Raw genomic sequence first — 12485 nt, 5'->3', positions numbered from 1 at the left:
GGGTCGGCTCGGGAGTCGACGGCGCCACCTGGTGGTCCCGCGAGCGCAGCGCGCCGGGGCCCCAAGGCCTAGGGCAGCCCGCCCCCGCCCCACGTACATGCCCACGCGCCCGCCTTCTCGCTCTCCCCAGCAACCCCTGACGTCCCCCGGGAGCGTCAGCTCCTCCCGAGACTCCAGCGTGCCCGGCTCACCCTCCAGCATCGTGGTGAGTACCCCTGTCAGCCACCTGCACCCTCAGGCTGGGAGCGGGGAGGCCGGGGGACTGCTCGCTGCTGGGCGGCTCCACCCAGAGCCTCCCCGATGGCAGAGAGAATCCAGGAGTCCAGAGAAGTTTCCCCACACCCCCCTTCTACTGGTCTGGTGTCGTTGCACTGAAAGTGCTAGGTGGAGGTCTATCATTTTTTAAGGAACTACCTAAATCCTTAACATTAAAATTATGCAATTGTTAACATCCAAAACGGCAGCTAGTGTTCTTAGTAATGAACTGTGACTTTGTCTGGAAAGGCTTTCGGCACATCTGTCCCATTTGCACCATTTCCCTTCAGGCCAAGATGGCCAATCAGGTGCTAGGCTATAAGGACCTGGCTGCCATCCCCAAGGACAAGGCCATCCTGGACATTGAGCGGCCTGATCTCATGATCTACGAGCCTCACTTTACCTATTCCCTCCTGGAACACGTGGAGCTGCCCAGAAGCCGGGAGGTGAGAGAGGGTCCTCTTGGACAGGACTTGGGGGAAGGGTTCCCCCAGCCCCATGGGATCGTAGACAGAATCATTCTCATGCTTTGTGTCCTGGAGCCTTGGCAAAACAAGCAGGGGATCTGTGCACAGGAACCATCCAGTCAGTCAGCCGATCAACTGGCCAAGTGCTGGTGGAGAGCAGGCAGAGATGGGCTCAAGGCTGGAGTGCAGGTTGGCTGTAGAGCAGGGGAGGCCACATTTCAAGGCAGCAGCACAGAGAGGGGTTGTGTAGGAAAAGGGTGGGAATGGGCAGAGAGCAAATTTTGGGGAAAGAGCTCAGAAGCCTGAACTTAGCAGCCAGAAGTCCTAGCTGAGGGAACTGTGTGATGTTGTGGCCTCGGTTTCCTTTCCTATAAAGTGGAGGTGATACCTCTGCTAGCCTGTCCCATAAAGTAGTTGGGATGCATGAGGTTATGCATAGGCAGGTGCTCTGTCAACTGTATTCAAGAACAGCAGAGTGTCATGGCTGGGCAGTGACATGGAGCTAGACTGTGGGACCCTAAATACCCAGTCAAGTAGCCTGGCCTTCATGCCTGGATGCATGGTGGTATTGTCCCTGCCAGCCGTCATTCAGCTGTTAGGACAGGGCCATCCATAGCTGTTCTTCCATCAGCCCTCAGAGCATCAAGCCCACTGTTCCAAGGTCCCTGTGCTTCCTCGTGCCTCATGTGGAAGGACTTAGGACTTTGTCCAGGAGGAAAACTAGGAAGGAGGTGGAAGGCCAGCACTGGGAGGTGGCAAGGACCTGAGGGAGAGAGGTGGCCAGGAAATTGGCCAGGAAAGGGTGCCCAGTTGGGTGGGGGGTGAAGTGGCCCCTTTGGTGTTCTAGGGATGAGGGTTTAATCCAACCCTCTGCCTCTGACCAGCCTCCTCTCCATTCACAGCGCTCACTGTCACCCAAATCCACATCCCCCCCACCATCCCCAGAGGTGAGTTTGCCCCAAACCTGAAACTTGCCCAGCCCTGCTCCAATGGGGCCCCCCGCTCCCCTTTCCCACCCATGTCCAGATGGAGCTCTGCAGAGCTCAGGGGATGACAGAATCAGCAGACCCCAGCCAGTCACGGGCCAGCAGTGTCCATCTGTCTGTCTGACCTAGGGCCTCGTTTAACCCTCTGTCTCTGAGCCAGGCACCATCAGTAGGATGAGACCTGGGATACCCTTTCTCTGCCACAACATTCCCCTGGGGTTGAGGGGATGCAGGCTGCCAGGGTGGGAGGTCAGAGAGGGGTGGCGTGAGGTGAAGCAGTGTGTGTGTGGGTTCGGGGGTACAGTGGGGCACCTGGGAGCCTAACACTTCTGCTCTGCAGGTGTGGACGGAGAGCAAGTCCCCTGGAATCATCTCTCAGGCTTCAGCCCTGAGAACCACCGGCACACCCCGGACCAGCCTGCCCCATTTCCACCATCCTGGTAGGTTTCACAGTCAGCGCAGCTCCGTCCTTCAGATCCCAGCTCAGTTTTTCCTTCAAGAACCCCAAACTCTTTCCTGTCATATCCCTACTCTTGGGGGTATATACTCACCACAGATCTAGCCAGACCTCATGATGTCAGGAACCCCCAGAGAGGGCGGGCCTGTTGCTTCTTCCCTCCCACCCAAGCAGAAAAGTGCAGCAAATCCCAGCCCCTCAAGGGAACTGGTGAATGTCCTCCTCCTCCCGTCCCCCCTCCGTTGGCACACCCTCTTCTCATCCGCTCTTGCTCCCCCTCACAGAGACCACCCGCCCAGATTCCAACATCTATAAGAAGCCACCCATCTATAAGCAGAGAGGTGAGGGAGTGCCCCACTTCTCAGCCTTCCTGCCTCATGCTGAGACGTTGTGCCATGTGCTGAGGGCTGGCGGGGAGGGTGATGGGAGAATAACTGTCATAACAGCACATGCTACGTGCCCTGTGCTCTCACAGGGGTGGAGGGGGAGAGGTGAGGGAGTTGGGGCCAAAGGGGAGCCAAGTTGGCCTCGGGGCAGGTGCCCATGGTCTGACTCCGGCCTCCGTCTGCAGAGTCCATGGGAGGCAGCCCCCAGAGCAAGCACCTCATCGAGGACCTCATCATTGAGTCGTCCAAGTTCCCCGCGGCCCAACCCCCGGACCCTAACCAGCCAGCCAAGATCGAAACGGACTACTGGCCCTGCCCCCCATCACTGGCCGTTGTGGGTAGGAGAACCGGGGAGACGGGGAAGGGGAGTCCAAGACACCTCCCTGCGCCTCCCTCTTGGCCCCTGTTGGAGCCCCATTTTGAAACCCACCTCCATCCCTACCCTGTCCCCTGTGGTGTCTTCAAAGGCTTTTTCCCATCTTCATGATCCCCCCACCCTCCAGGCCAGTTGCTCACCCATTCCCTGCACTCCCTATTTATCAGTGATTCCTTACTTTCCATTTCTTTATTTGATCACTCAATAGACATTTATTAAACTTTTACTGCATTCCGGGCTCTATGATAGGAGTTCTGAGAGAGAGAAAGATAAATAAGAGAAGGTCTTGGTCCCCAGCAAATTTAAGTTCAAGTGTGAGTGTGTGTGTGTATGTTTCCATGTATATTTCCTTCCTAGCTTCACGGAGAGGCAAGGAAACGTTACTCTTATTTTTAAGAAATAATTTGTAGTGTCCTCATCAAGGTCCGGCCCAAGTGCTGTGCCCAGAGCCAGCCCCTGCTAAATGGTTGTTGAGCAAATGGTTGATTGACAGCTGTGCCCACGTTTGCCTGTGTCTCCTAGAGACAGAATGGAGGAAGCGGAAGGCATCTCGGAGGGGCGTGGAGGAGGAGGAGGAGGAGGAGGAAGAAGATGACTCAGGAGAGGAGATGAAGGCTCTCAGGGAGCGTCAGAAAGAGGAACTCAGTAAGGTAGCATCTCGCTACACACACACACCCCCCGTGTCTTCCTGGGGGCAAAAGTTCTGGTTCCGTAACTGATCTAAAGGGGTTCATGCCAGAAAGGCATCCTTGTTAGAGCAGAGACATCCTCCTTCATTCCCACGATTCCAGGTTGCCAGTTTTGAAGGGACACTGGACTTTATACTGCTTTTGAGGGGATGCTACTTGATATTAGGGTCAAAAGTGCAGCAGAGAGTGGCCCCACCAGTGCAGGCTTCAGCAGAATGAGTAGTTGATGGGAAGAGAAAGGAGGAGAATGTGGCTGCTGGTTTCCAGGGGAGGAGAGAGTGCTGAGAGCCATGGGAAGACCAATGACAGTGACATGGGCCCATGCTCTGGGCAGGTGGCATGGGACAGGGAGGCTACTGGGGTGGAGCTCCATCAAGGAGCTCAGGCTCCACAAAGCATCTCCTTGCTGTCCAGGGTGTGGAACCCAGTGTGACTGTGCATCAGACAGGAGAGGAAAATGTCCCTGGTCCTGCCTGCCGATATCCAGCTCCGGCCCTTTGGAGATGATGGGCGAGTAGCTAAGTCTTGGCTCCATGTTCCTGTCTCCCTTCGCAGGTTACTTCCAACTTGGGAAAAATGATCTTGAAAGAAGAGATGGAAAAGTCGTTGCCCATCCGGAGAAAAACCCGTTCCCTGCCTGACCGGACACCCTTCCATACCTGTGAGTGCCTCGGAGGGGGCTCGGAACCACCAGGCTGTATTCGCCTGTGAGTTGTTGGACATAGAAGATAGGGTCCCCAGCCCAAGGTGCTCATGTTTTTCTTGGGGCAAGAATACCAGTCAAAGAACAAGATTAGCTGATAAAAAATAGTATCAGCTGTTCAAGTTCACTGCCTCTTTAAAAAAAAAAAAAAATATATATATATATATATATATATATAAACATCAACTGAAGCAGAATTAGTACATTTAGTTTAATTTAACAAACATGAACTGAAGGTCTACCACGAGCTAGGCACTGGGGATGTCAAGAGTGAGAACATACATTCCTGACCTCCAGTAGCTTGTGGCCAGTGGGGAAAACTGTCATGGACACCAGGTTTCAGGGCAGTGTGGCAGGTGTCGTGCAGTGTGCACTTCAGGAGAACAGTCACAGGGCCTAGGGGCTCAGCCAAGTCTTGAGGGATGAGACAAAGTGAGTGGGGGAGAAGGCCACCACAGACATCAGGAACAGTGTAGGAATGTAGGAACGAAGGCAGGGAATGTGAGCCATCCTGCTGGTTCAGAGACCTCCAGGAGCCTGGGATTACAAAGCAGAAGATTGCCCATGGAGTGGTGGGCAGGGAGGCCAGAGAGAGGGGTGAGCCCCAGCTGAACGCTGTGCCATGAATTCCCTAGAGCACGGTGCTGGAGAGGACAGGGAGAGATCTGAGAACCCCAAAATGGAATCTACAAGGCCTCTGAAAGCCTGGCCTTGGAAGCCACACATCATCACTTCTGTGGCATTCTATTGGCAACCTGGATCAAGGGGAGGGATGATAGACTCTGCCCTCCCCCCGCATTTCTTTTGTGCCTGGCCAGTAAGGGGATCTGAGTCCTTGACCCCGGTGTTATCAACACTACCTCCAACAAAGTGAGCAAACCAGCCAGGCATTTTTTTCTTTTTCTTTCTTTCTTTTTTTTTTTTTTTTTTATTTGACTCTGCCTCTCGAATGGAGGAACCTCACGGTCTCATTGCAAAAGGCATGCAGGATGGGAGGTGATGGCATGGCATGGGCCATCTTTGGAAACAGCCTACCACACTATCCAGTGTCTGGGTGAGAGCTGAAAACATACATGGGTCTAGAGAGAAGGGAAAGGATTTGAGAAACACATAGGGGATCAAATCCACTGGATTGGACATGGGGAGGGAGGGAGGGAGGAGTCGGGGTTTTTGTCTGGAGGGCTGGGTGATGACAGACTTGGAACTGAGATCATGAAAAAGGCAGAATTTCAGGGAAAGGGGAAGAGACTGGTTTTGGATGTGTTGGGTTTGAAGTGCCCCACGTGGCAGGAGCTGAGTTGAGCTAGTTGGAGGCTCTAGGGTCTTCAGCTTCTGTGTAGCAGTAAGATGAAGAAAGATGAGATTGTGCAGAGAGAAGGGAAGGGGAGGCCACCAGGGCTGTGTCCTGGGAACAGATCCATTAAAGATCCATCTGGAAAGCTGGTTTAGAGGAGCCCAGGAAGGAGACCAGGCCTCGGAGGCCAACTTGAAAGGCCTCATTCTCCAAGAGTTGGGGTCGCGGACCTGGGAGCAGACCACGTGACAAGTTGATGTTGCCTGCAGAGCGTAAGGGGGTGAGGCTGGGTGAGACTGGGGAAGGCTTGGAATAGCTAAGAGGGGAATGGGAAATGGGCAGGACTTCACCTGTGCGGTGATGCTGGTCTGCGTGCTGTGGATTTTATCTCCACGGCCTGGGACAGGAGGGGTTGGGATGATCCGGGGATAGCATTTTGTGAGGAAGGTGCTGAGGAACAGGGGCCAGGCTGTGCCACGGAGGTGCCGGTAAAGGTGGTTAATGTATCCAGCCACAGGGCTGAAGCTGCGTAGGTGTGGACAGAAGGCCAAGAGGGCTGTGAGAGGGGGTGAAGAAACTGGAGGACCCCATGAGATCGATGAGCCAGGGGGGAGGGGGGAGGCCGAGCAGGAGGCGGCTGTGGCCACTGAGTGGGATGTCCAGGCTCACAGTTTCCAGGTGGAGCAGTGTGGCTGATGCCAGATCTAGAGCGAGGCCCTTTGAAAGGGTCGTCTGATGTGGGGTGGAAGCCACTGGGACTGGGGGATCCCAGGAGCTGTGAGGTTAATGCGTGGCTAGGCTGTCCACAGCGTCCCAGGATGCTGTTTCAGTGTGGGCGGTCAGAGTCATGATCAACAGTGAAGGCCTGAAGCCCCAAAGGTTGGATTCGGTCTCAGTGTTCCACTGGAATCTGTTCAGCCAGAATTAGCTCTTTAACTTCTATTTTGGCCTCCTAAAGTTGAATAGCCAAATGCCTCCATTAACGTCATTTTTGGCATCCCTGAACTTGTATGTGATCAATGATCATGATTGCGTAGGTTACTGTCATAGCTAATCAGCCTTAACAGCTTCACTCTAATTTAATGGTAACATTGGAATAGTCGCTTTCAAACATAAATGAGCATTCTATAAGTAATTTGGACTGAAAAATCTTTATATGTGCTTCGAAGGTTGAAATTTTGTCAGTCGAAGTGTAAATGTATACTCATTATTATAAGAGTGGAATGTTTCCATAATGAATGGTGATTGTGAAAGCTAATAATTTTCCATATAAAAATAAGTGCTAGGAAGAGATAATGAGGTCCCCCAAGCCCATTTTTTTTCTGACCAATTGAACTTTTAAGCAACAGATATAGGAATGTTCTAAGAAGATAACCAAGGTCAGGGGTTCAGATCCCCGTACCTGCCAGCTGCCAAAAAAACAAAAAAAAGAAAGAAAAAGAAAAAGAAGATAGTTCTGTATAGTTTTGAATCTATGGAGGCTAAACATTTAAACAAAAGTGCTTGTCAAAATAGTTGCTATAGGGCTGGCCCAAAAAGAAAGAAAAAGAAAAAGAAGATAGTTCTGTATAGTTTTGAATCTATGGAGGCTAAACACTTAAACAAAAGTGCTTGTCAAAATAGTTGCTATAGGGCTGGCCCAGTGGCACACTGGAGAAGTGCGCCCCTTGGGAGTGCGGCGGCGCTCCCGCCGAGGGTTTGGATCCCATGTGGAGACCGGTTCCCGCTCACTGGCTGAGCGCGGTGCGGGTGCAACACCTAGGGTTGCGATCCCGTTGCCGGTCAGTAAAAAAAGACAAAAAGGAAAAAAAAATAGTTGCTATAGAATGCCAACCATTTCTAGTCATTGGAGATGAAGGCATTTTGAGATCTGCCCAAGCTAAGAATCTTAGGTACAAGGTTCTTTCTAGGAAGACACATTATCGAACACACATTTTCTTGAATTGTAACCTGCAGTGCTTGAAAAATTAGAGATCGTATTAAATGTGCACATTGAGAGTGACACAGGGATGCAGATGTGAAGTATATTGACGGCTGGTGCAACGTGGCAGCCAGTGATACCGAGGAAAGGACTGTTTCTGGAGTATAATGTCAAACGCTGAAAATTTCATTATTAACAATGTTAAAAAATTGTAATTCCATTATTTTGATTAGATTTTAGATTTATGTGTAGATCCCAAGGTTCATTTTATGATAGTGAGCCTCAGCTTCGGCTGACGATCAATTCTAACACTCAGACATTTGGCCCAGTTGCTTATTTAGTGCCTTACTAGTTAGAGAGAAGAGGGAAGGCGTTATAGACGGTTCAGAATCGCCAGCACTGTGTCACTTGCTGGCAACGGGCAGAAGCTGGAAGCCAGCGAAGCCCACCAGGGTCCCAGCTTCACCCTTCACTGCCCTGCCCTGGCAGGGGAAGGCCAGCGAGAGCGCCCTCTCAGGAAGGACTGTCGGGGCCAGAGGGACTGAACCTGGGGCCTCTTGCTCTCTTCCAGCCTTGCACACCGGAACGTCCAAGTCATCTTCTCTCCCTGCCTATGGCAGGACCACCCTGAGCCGGGTAAGGTCTCACGGCCGGAGATACAGACTCTGTGGGAGAGGAATGCTTGTTGGGGACTTCTGAGTGACTGAGCCACTTGGGCATCCTTGGGGAGTGGGGAGACCCTCAAAGTCAAGAGGACCAATGAGGACTATCCCCAGCTTCCTCTGATCCCTTTGTGTCCTGTCTAGCTACAGTCCACAGACTTCAGCCCATCGGGGAGTGAGACTGGGAGCCCAGGTGAGATGCAGAGACACAGAGCTGGGCAAGGGGCTTACACAGGCTCCCTGGGCGGCTGTGTCTGCGAGTGGGCAGGAGTGGTTGGGGAGGCTGAGCTGGGAGGCCTGGAGGACTGGCAACCCCGGAGCTGCCTCTCACAATGACTTTTCTCTCCCCCAGGTCTGCAGGTGAGTGGCTCCTGCAGGGGAACAGGTGGTGCACCAGCAGCCAGGGCCAGGCGACTAGAAGTGTGTGGGAAGGGGGGTGTGGGGCCATGGCGTCACTTGGCAGAGACTGAAGATGCGAGAAGCCTGGGGTAAGGCTGGGAAGGTCTCCCTGCTCCATTCTGGCTCACTGCGGCTTTGGTCTCCCCAGAACGGAGAGGGCCAGAGGGGGAGGATGGACCGGGGGACCTCCCTGCCCTGTGTGCTGGAGCAGAAGGTGAGGGGCAAGGGAACTCACCCCAGTGGGGGGGGTGGCGGCTGGGGAGAAGCCAGGCAAGTGGAATGCGCTACGGGGTCCTCCTAGAGCTGGTGACGGGAGGGACAGCAGGGATGGCAAGATGGCATGAACCCCAGCGGCCTCTGCATATGGATAAGGGGATAGGAAGTCGAGAGGTTATGTTGACAGGAAATTTGATGAGCCTAAGATTGCCCCTCCCCACCCCCTGCCCCCAGATCTATCCCTATGAAATGCTGGTGGTGACCAACAAGGGACGAACCAAGCTGCCTCCAGGTGTGGACCGGATGAGGCTTGAGGTATGCAGGGAAAATGCACCGCACGGGTGCAGGGCCGGCACAGGCATCCTCCCTACCCGGTGGAGAAGACCCAGGGCTTCTTTATTTGAGTGTCCCCTTCGTCACTCAGCACAGCCCCCACATGTACCTCCTTTCCCTAAGCTGCCTCTGTGTGTCCCCTTACAGAGGCATCTATCCGCCGAGGACTTCTCAAGGGTATTTGCCATGTCTCCAGAAGAGTTTAGCAAGCTGGCTCTTTGGAAGAGGAATGAACTGAAGAAGAAGGCCTCTCTTTTCTGATCGCCCCTGCCCGTGACTGCCCCCTCACCCTGCTGCTTCAGGGCTCTGGAGCTGGAGTCACAGACCCCAAAGCCTCCGCTTCCCCTGGCGGGCTGGGAGCGGTGGGAAGTGGGCCGGAAGTGGGGTGCGCTCGGATCCTCATGTGGAAGGGGAGCCAAGGTCTCTGCAGTCCGGTGGGGCAGAGACTTTCTTTCCATACTGGGCCTGGGGGCCTCCTTCTCTCATCCCTGGTCTTCACTGCACAGGGCAAACCCAGTCTGGACTCCAGCACACACAGAGTTAATGTTTGCACCCTCTTCCTGTCCCTCACCCCAATGGGAAGGTCCCCAGGAGAGGGTGAGGGGAAAGGGAGGGGACTGGCGGTCAGCCAGTCTGACCAGTCTGCTGTCTCCGAGGATGGGTGGAAGGAGGCTGGGGTGGGAAGCGCCAGGCAGGGAGAGCTCCAGGACCCTGTGCACACCCGAGCACTCCTCCTCTACCCGCTTCTGACAGCCTCTCTGCACCTAGGCCTTCTGCTTCAGGAGCAGGCTGCAGCTCGACCTTCAGCAGGGAGGTCACCTGCCCTCCAGCTTGCCCTGTCCTCTACTTGCGACCTGCAAGCTTCAAAGCCTCTTGCTCCAGCCCCGTGGCTTCCCCGGAAGCCTTGGCTTTGAGTGGAGATGCCGCCTATACAAAGCCCTAGCCAGCACCTGCCTCCAGGCAAAGCCAGCTGGAATTCTACCTTCTCGCACCAACCCAGGTACCGGGCAGAGCCCAGGCCTTCAGTGTCCCTTGGATGGGATCAAGAGGCCAGGCTTGGGACATTTCTGAGCGTCCCGGCTGACAGATCCCACCATCCCCATGCATCCCTCACTATGCTCTCTAAAGAATGTAATTTATTGGAGTGCCCCCAGCTGCTTTCCTCACCTCTCTGCCCTACCTTGATCACACTCCCAGCTTTACTCCTCTCTGAATACATATGTGTACATAATTACATATATATTTTTGCCAGGTCCGGGTTTTGTTTCTGCCCAGACCCTGGCACCCCTTTCCACTGTGTGTGTGATAATGCTGGGGGAGGTGGACTCTGCTTGGAATTAAAAGTTTGCATTGGGTCCCTAAATCTGTTTGTTCTTTATGAGCCACCAGACCTGGGTGAGAGGGACAGGTGCTGTCAGACTGAGGGGCAGCCATGGGAACGAGGGTTCCGATGGGGGCACATAGAGTTGTAGGACGTGGCACACACACTATTCTACCCCCGGCCCTGGGCCACAGAGCAGGGGCTAGTCTAGGCAGGGTCCCATCAGGTTCCTGTCCTTCAGCAGCTCTGTGATGGTGGCAGTAGGTCAGAAATCTTTGTGTTTGGGGGATGGTGGGAGCCTATACCTGAGATAGAGCCTGCTATGCAAGCCAGCGAGGAGGGGAGACCACCTCTGTCCTCCACCAAGTCCTGAAACGCTCACTTGGGCGGTCAAGCTCATCAATATCTGATGTGATCATGCCCCCCAGGGCCCAGGTGCTCCCAGTTCAATGAGGAGGCCAAACACACAGAAGAGGAGCATGCAGTGAGCTGATAGTCCAGGACCAGACAGGGGAAACTAAGGCATGGAGAAATGGCTGATGAAATATAGCAGGAGCAAGGGTCAAGTGGAGCCCAAGGGAGCACGGTGGTGATTTGGTCTTGGTAGAATTGGCAAGTCCTCTCAAGGGGAACAGACGTGGAACTGCATGTCTAAGGGTGGGGGTTGAGGGGTGCAGCTGTGATGGGAAGATCAGGAGGAGGACCGTGGGTGTGGGAGCTCATGGGGGGAGGGGCCGGCCTTACCTGGCTAGAACTGACCATGACTGCATACATGAAGAGGCCTGTGGTCAGAGGGACCCAGTGAGTTGGAGGGGTGCCCATGTTGTGAACCTAACATTGGAGCTGGGCCCTGACCCAAGTCCCTAGATGAGTTTCTAGCCCCTGTGGCTGAAACAAAAGCAAAATGGATGCAAATCACTGAAATGTGAACGATTATTTTAAGTTGTAGGAGTTCTGTTGCATCCACGACATTGTTTTATCCTGTCCACAAACCTGTGAAGTCAACAGATCATTTTAGTCCTTTTAGCAAATGAGAAAATTGTGGAAAAGAGATGTCATCTGAAGCCCAAGGGGAGGATGGAGACAAACACCTGAGCTTCCTGACTTCTAACCCAGACTTTCCCAACATCTACGGTTGTCTCTTTAGGGGAAGCAGAGGAGGGCGGACTAGGAAGTGCAGAGAGAGAGGAATGATCCCACTGTCAGACATTCAGTGAGTGTTTGGAGGCGGTCCCTGTTCTGGGCATGGGGATACAGTAGTAACAAGGCTGTCACGCCCATCTATATGGAACTCCCAGGCCATTGGGACCAATGTCAAGGTCACTGAGCTCGAGGGGTGCTGAAGGCAGCATCTGATCACTGTTAATTGGGAAATGTTTGTGGTAGAATGTACGGGCAGATTTGCAGCTAAATCCTAAAGGATTTTAAGTTCTTGAGAATTTAGGACGGCTCAAAATTTAGGGAGCTTTGTGTCTCTAAAGCAAAGTCTTAGGGAGACGCTCTCAGTACCTCCTATGCCCAACACAGACATGCAAAACCTGGGAGATTACCTAGTGCAGTGGTTTCTAACCTTTTTAGTAGCAAAACATTTTTTTAAATGTTTTAAAAATAGATCTTACTATTAGTAATTAGAATACACTTATAAGTTGAATTTTATAGTTACGAAATCAATAAGAATGAAAGCTTTTTGATGAATAAAGAATGTCTTAAGAGTTTTATATATATAGGGCCCGCCCGGTGGTGCACTGCTACAGTGCGCCGCTTGGGAGCGCGGTGGCGCTCCTGCCGAGGGTTCGGATCCCACATACAGGCCGGCCGCTCACTGGCTGAGCGAGGTGCGGGCGCAACCCCGAGGGTTGCGATCCCATTGCCGGTCCCGGCGGGCGCGACACTGAGGGTTGCGATCCGTTGCCAGTCACGAAAAAAGACAAAAGGGAAAAAAAAAAAAAAGATATATATATATTTGACAGTTGCACTTCTATCAAGCACTGTATTTATTACTGTATTTGGTTGCACAGTA

At 53.1% G+C, this 12485-nt stretch overlaps 1 protein-coding gene across 3 annotated transcripts; it reads left to right on the top strand.

Moving 5' to 3' along the window:
• The first annotated feature begins 75 nt into the window (after positions 1-75).
• On the top strand, positions 76-10507 carry DMTN (dematin actin binding protein). Of its 3 annotated transcripts, XM_008577105.1 has the most exons (14): positions 77-205; positions 546-701; positions 1625-1669; positions 2049-2148; positions 2450-2506; positions 2737-2889; positions 3450-3577; positions 4172-4277; positions 8106-8170; positions 8341-8389; positions 8549-8556; positions 8744-8809; positions 9046-9126; positions 9292-10507. In XM_008577105.1, the coding sequence occupies exons 1-14, from the start codon at positions 98-100 to the stop codon at positions 9403-9405; spliced, it is 1236 nt and encodes a 411-aa protein (XP_008575327.1). In that variant the 5' UTR covers positions 77-97; the 3' UTR covers positions 9406-10507. The 3 variants fall into 3 exon arrangements, with proteins under 3 accessions (XP_008575330.1, XP_008575327.1, XP_008575328.1); XM_008577108.1 differs by lacking the exon at positions 8744-8809 and having other exon boundaries at positions 76-205; XM_008577106.1 differs by lacking the exon at positions 2450-2506.
• Positions 10508-12485: the final 1978 nt, after the last annotated feature.

The sequence above is a fragment of the Galeopterus variegatus genome, unplaced genomic scaffold (assembly GCF_000696425.1).
Source record: "Galeopterus variegatus unplaced genomic scaffold, G_variegatus-3.0.2 Scaffold1451, whole genome shotgun sequence".
Classification (NCBI taxonomy): domain Eukaryota; kingdom Metazoa; phylum Chordata; class Mammalia; order Dermoptera; family Cynocephalidae; genus Galeopterus; species Galeopterus variegatus.
Note: the sequence above shows the minus strand (reverse complement) of the source record. Positions and strands in the feature narration are given on the sequence as shown.